This window comes from Stylophora pistillata, chromosome 10, assembly GCF_964205215.1.
Source record: "Stylophora pistillata chromosome 10, jaStyPist1.2, whole genome shotgun sequence".
NCBI classification, from domain to species: domain Eukaryota; kingdom Metazoa; phylum Cnidaria; class Anthozoa; order Scleractinia; family Pocilloporidae; genus Stylophora; species Stylophora pistillata.
The window spans coordinates 2,545,192-2,551,539 of record NC_142528.1 but is presented as its reverse complement, the minus strand read 5'-3'; the positions used below and the strand labels follow the sequence as shown (position 1 = coordinate 2,551,539).

General features: G+C 40.9%; 1 protein-coding gene across 1 annotated transcript; it reads right to left on the bottom strand.

Moving 5' to 3' along the window:
• Positions 1 to 4,694: 4,694 nt before the first annotated feature.
• On the bottom strand, positions 4,695 to 5,909 carry LOC148721336 (adenosine receptor A2b-like). Its single transcript, XM_088736709.1, has one exon. It carries the CDS (start codon positions 5,739 to 5,741, stop codon positions 4,866 to 4,868), a length of 876 nt encoding a protein of 291 aa, XP_088592835.1. The 5' UTR covers positions 5,742 to 5,909; the 3' UTR covers positions 4,695 to 4,865.
• Between the last annotated feature and the right edge of the window lie 439 nt (positions 5,910 to 6,348).

Sequence of the window (6,348 nt, the reverse complement as noted above, 5' to 3'; positions counted from 1 at the left end):
CGCCTACTTAATCTCAAGACCCGACCCAACCTTCCCGGTTTTTACTTGAAGTAAAATGACCAATCACCTGTTTAGTTTCCATGATCACGTGAGGAATCGTTATCTTCCACAAGCTGAGGTCACGCGTCTCCTTTTCTTCCACTCCTTCATTTTCTTCTTCACTTTCCCAGTCACGATCCTTCAAACAAATGAATAAAAATTCGTTTTCGAGCTTTTGCAAATCACGAATTGATTTCAGGATCAACATCGATGACCATGATTCAATTGCTCTGTGATCCTTTCACTGTTCACCTACATTCAAACAATTCCAAATCGTTTACACTACTAAGTTAGTTGGTGAAAGATGTAGAGTGTTACCGGAGGTGTGTCTGGGATATCACACGGGTCCTCTTCATACGGTGAGTCATCTGGAGCGTAAAACAAATGAAATGAGGTAAAAACTTCAAAGGACTTTCACTCGCCACATAATTTGTTGCTGACTTTGCACTATCTTTAGCGAATGTACTTGCGCAAGTACTTGTAGATATCAAGTGAAAAAATTTTCCCTACGACTTATAGGGAACTTGTAACTTTAATGATTAAAGAGAGATTCCATCGCTGCTGCGTAAAACTGTAGTCAAGAGCTTTTGTTGCCCACAAAATTTTCAATTAAAGTAAAATATGGCAAAACGGGTACATCTGCTGTAATTTAATGCGTATGGCACGTTGACTGCTGCTTCAAATACTTTTCAGTCTTGCTGGGAGCACACAAATCAACTTCAGCGTTGCTTACCTTTGTTTGGATTCATTACTTTATCTTTCAATTTTCCAGCTAACCTTGAAAACTCTGCGAAAGGATCAAACTTTTTCTTTGAAGCCCTGCAACAAATGGAAAAAATCAAGAACGCAAGAAGGTTCGGATAGGGCCACGTGCTCGAATTTAGTGAGCGTCATTTTTTAACTATGATATAGTTAAGCAATGAAAATAAAAAAGGAAGGGATTAAGGAAGTTTCTTTATTTTTTTTTTTACCTTGAAGTCGGTTTGTTCAAAGGTTTGGCTGGCAATCGGCTTCCACACAATAGCGCTGATACTTTCTTTTTCTCTAGAAGAGGAGGTTAAAGCGAGGTTAACCCCTGTTTACCTGAAAGACTTGCCTCAAGATAAGAATAACTATATGCCTATCTTGGTCCTACCAGTTATTTCTAAACCTCTTGAAAGAGCTTATACAGGTTATATAAACATGTACAACTTTTTTGCAACTCTTACTTCAAAATTACTCTTCTGTGCTCAGCACACTTTGTAAAGCCCATTTGTTTTACAACAAAGAATTAAAGACTTTCGAGACATTAGACTGTGAAATGGCTGATGTTGTCAAATAAGTGGTACAACAGTTCATCCCCGTATTCCAAAGCAGCAATGTATTTTAACACAAATTTCCAATTTTTTTTCTGAAACAGTAATTATCAGGAAACTCTTCTACAGCACATCAATTTTCAGAATGACATGAGTAATTCTTCAGAATTTCACCAAAATCGGTTCCAAAGTAAAAAATATGAGCCACAAACATGCCAATTTTTAGATAGCAAGCACTTTCCCTCTCCCTCCTCCAGCGATACAATCTTCTGAAAAAATTCATAACATGGCATTGCAATAGTCTGAAAGTGAACTTAGATGTTATTGATATCTTTTTGAAAAGTATAAAGAACTATGGAAGGGATTCATAGGGTTCTTTGATTCCAGTGAGAACTAAATCTGAGGCAATGTTAAGTGTTTGACAGAAAAAGAACGAAAGTTAGGAAAAGAAAACGATGGAGAGGAACGGTGGGAAGAATCCTCTCATTTATGTTCTTACCCAATGCTGTGACTAAAAGTGGGACGGGGTCGTGGGACGCGAGGACGTGGGACTCGGGGGCTTGGGACGCGGGGACGTGGGACGTGGGATCGCAGACGTGGGGACGTGGGACGTTGGACGCAGGGACGTGAGGACGTGGGACGCGGGGACGTGGAACTCGGGGACGTGGGACTCCGGGACGTGGGACGCGGGGATGTGATGAACAAACAACACCTCATCTTTGCGCTGAATTTGTAAAAGTATAATTTTCGGTGGTCTCGGGAAAGGTATTATTTTATGTTGGAGAGCTTGTCAGTAGGAGCCGATGATTTCCAGCGTCCATGGTTCGGCCGGATATGTTTGTTTTCCTATCTGACCGCAAGAACTCTGGACAGCCATGGAGGACTTTCCCTGCAAGTATCCATTGTTTCTTGTTGATCCTACAACATCCGTGCCTTATCCTTGCAAATTTCGTTCCCATCCCTGAGTCCCACGTCCCCGCGTCCCACGTCCTCACGTCCCTCGTCCTCGCGTCCCACGTCCTCACGTCCCACGTCCTCGCGTCCCACGTCTCATGTCCCCACGTCCACGCGTCCCATGTCCCCACGTCCCACGTCCTCGCGTCCCACGTCACCGAGTCCCACGTCCCTACGTCCCACTTCCAACGTACCCGTCCCACTTTTAGTCACAGCCCTTACCAAGGAGAGCTCGCTTTCTCTTGAGCAACGTCTTCGAACACGTGACCATGTGATTTCCCCCGAAACAGTAGTGATTCCTTACCGTATCTGTGCTACTGCCATATCATCCTAAGAAAAAGATACAGAGTAGGCCTAAGGCCGCTGGGAAACACTTGTCTCTCCAAGCCCCCATGCAAACTATTTTATCGGTCTTGCTTTGCTACGTTTTCTCTTATTTCGGGTGCAAATGAACATCATCGGCTTTCAAGCTCTCAAGCTCTCAGACAATGGGCTTATCGACACGGGTAATCTATCGAGCTCCTGCTTGTTCATCTCACGGAAACATGGAGAAAAGCAGTTGACTCTGGTTCCATAGTGGCTGTTGCCTTTGTAGACTTTCGCAAAGCGTTTGATAGTGTATCGCACCAGGTCTTGTTGGAGAATTTACGCTCAAATTTTGGCATTTGTGATCAAGCACTGGGTTGGATTACAGATTATTTAATTGGGAGAAAAGCAGTACACAGTTGATAATGGAAATATCTCTGACACTTTTCCCATATCCGTCGGTATACCACGGGGTTCAGTGCTCGGCCCTACACTGTTCTCTTTGTTTGTCAACGATCTACCCACCAAGTGTGAAATCAGGCTCCGTCTACTTATTAGATGATGATATTACGATCTACTGTATCAAACAAACGGCAGATGAAGCGGCAGCTCAATTGGATAAAGCTTTAGATGAGCTGTACAAATGGTGTAATTTAAATCGCCTTACCCCACATCCGCAAAAAAGCGAAGCCATGTTAATTTGCAAAAGCAAAATTACGGGGCCAGTGGCGCCAATCCACATATAAAGGTACCGATGCCATAAAGTGGGTTAACAAGTCTCGTCCAGGCTACTGGGTATAACAGTCGATGATAAACTCTCCTGGGTAGCGCACATGTTGGATCTCAAGAACAGTTTCGCAAAGAGCTATATCTAATTGGGAGATTGAGGTCCCTGCCGAAGGACGTTCTCATTAACTTTTATTTCAGAGTCATATTACCATCAGTAACTTACGGCCTCGTTCTGTGGGGGGTCGTGTTTTAATGCAGATCTCTTCGACTCATTGGAACGATTGCACTGTAGGGCGGCGAGGATAATTTTTAATTTACTTAAGTTCAGGAGATCATTGGACGTGTTAAGACAAGCTGATTGGCATCCACTGAGCCCTTGTTATAAGTTATTTCTGTTAAAGCTAATGTACAAAGCATTTCATGATAGGCTCCCACTAGTGCTATCCGAAAATATTATGACGAAACGCTCTACAGGTTACTCTTTACGAGTGTCAGACTCCTTAGCGGTGCCACGTTCCAGCTCTATTTTTGGTAAAAACTCTATTGCTTATAGAGGCCTTGTATTATGGAAACTATTCCCAATACAAGTTATCAAAACCTGAAGAAGAAAACCCGTTCAATTGATATTTTTAGAGTTGACTTTCAAAGAGACCTCTACAACAACCACAAATTTTAGATGTAAAGATTTCCATTACTTTTAGGTTACATCATAGCTTCTACCAATTTAATATTTAGATAGTTTGATATTGTTACTTATTATGTATATATTTTGTTCTTAGGTTTAGTATTTATGCACGACCCCATAAGCTGGATAGCTTTTATTACTATCGCGCTAAAATAAAGGTTGTCTGTCTGTCATTAGGGAACTTAAGCAGTCACGACGGCAACGCCACGGAAGACGTCGATTAAAAAATGAGTTTCTACTTTTAGTTGGAATTTCGAAAATGGCTGCATGTGTTTACCGTCTCATAGGGCGCCAGACCTCAAACTCAACATAACGCATAAAAGTAGCGTTGAGTTCCGAATGTAAATTTAAATAATTTGCTGCAGCGGTTTCTGTTCGCAGACGGCGCAAATTTTGGTGATTTCACGTTGCTGTTTTGCATAGGACGGCTAAGAAATGTACAAAGTTTTAAAACGCAGCTGCTGGGTTATTGTTCTGCCAGTTAGATCTATTGTTTTTCCACGCTCTCGTTGCCGTCGCAAAAGCAAGGAAATCGATTTTGAGCGTACAAACGCTTCACGTGCGCAACTTTCGTATCTTAATGTTTGAGGGTTTCATTCTGTTTTTCTTTTTTTTTAGTAAGGCCCTCTCAGTGCATTTTATTATAATTATAAAAATGAATTATTCAAGGGAGAGGTGTGTTTTAAACGAACATTTGAGTTTTTTCAGCTTTGACTATTTTTTACTCTTTGTTACGAGTGACTTTCATTGCACTGTAACCGAATTGAGAAAATAAAAAAAAGAGAAAAACCGCCCGGGAAAATTAATAAGAAGAAATAAGTGGACTGGTATAGGCAATATATAATATTCCACGTTGCTTATCCACATTTTAGCCTTGCAATTATATTTCGCATTAGGTCCTTTACAGAGTGTCGAACGTCGCTCATTCTCCAGCAGTAGATAAGAGGATTCAGAGATGAATTTACAAACATTAGGGTGCGACAGTAAAGAGAAAAATCCTTGTACCAATTTGAATTGAACTCAAAGAATTGCTTGGCAAGAAGAGAAGAAAAAAAAGGCAAATAACAAACTAAAAAAACAAAATATACATAAAATGTGTTGACGGCGGATTTCCTCAGCCTGACGGTATTTGCTGATTCACCATTCCGTGCGGCTTGCTGTACTTGTGAAGCCTGAATCTGGTTTGCATGGAGTCTTACTGCAAAGTAAAGTCTGAAGCTTGTAACAGTTACAAAAATGAAGCAAAGACTCCAAAGGATGATTTTGATGTTGACTAATTTTGATCGATCATCATTGATGATCCAAGCGCAAACGAATGAAAGAATAGCACTGAGCACCCATGCTAAGATTACCAAACCAAGAACGCGTTTGTGTGTCACAAGTTCTCGATATCTGAGGTGGAGATGAACAGCCAGGAATCTGTCCAGACTCAGTGCCGTGATGCCAAGGAACGAAACGTCAACGAGTGCAAATTGGATGGCCCATAAAATATTTGTAACACGGCAACCCGCTAACTCAAATGCAATTGACAACGGCTGAGCTACTAGACCAACAGCGAGATCAGAAACGGCAAGATTCAGCAGCAATATTTTGAAAGGTTCTGGTAAAGAGGAGGTTTTCCGTATGGCTTGAATTGTTAGGCTGTTGAAAACGATCGTTACCAGTGCTGAAAGGGTGTTCAAGACGACATTAATGAAAAACGTTGAAGCACGTGTGAGTTCATTATCTGCCATTTTGCCACGAGGGAAGTTGCAGTTATCGATAGTTGATCGTTTATGTGAAAAGTTCAATTCCACGCGGTTTTATTCAAGCTGAAAGCTTGTCAATTTGAAGATGCATGCAAATATTTAGTCTAAATCAAGCCAGATGTCTTGAGCTGCTTTGAGAGGAGACATGCAAAATGAAGAACTGACAGCATAGGATATGAATTTAGTGCCCTAAATAAAGTACTAATATTCAATGTGTTTCTAATCTACTCGATGTTTTACTGTGATATCATTCCTGGTTTCGATTTTGAGTCTTTATTTTCACGAAAGATTGGCAACGAGACTGAGACAAGGTAAAAATAAACGAAAATAGGAGGAAACAAAGACGGTCATTGATAGAAAATGAGTATGAAATGGAAGAGTAAAAAATTGAGGAGCTCATGCTATGGGTATCAAGTTAAAACTAAGTGTAAAGAATAATAGCTTCTGGCTTTCGAACATATACCAGACTAAAAAATTACGACTTAAGACTGAGGAGGTTTTAATAATTATCAAAACATGGGCGATGTTGTCCATAATACGAATGTCATAATCAGACAGATGAGTGATATTCTCCTATTCAACAACCAAACTA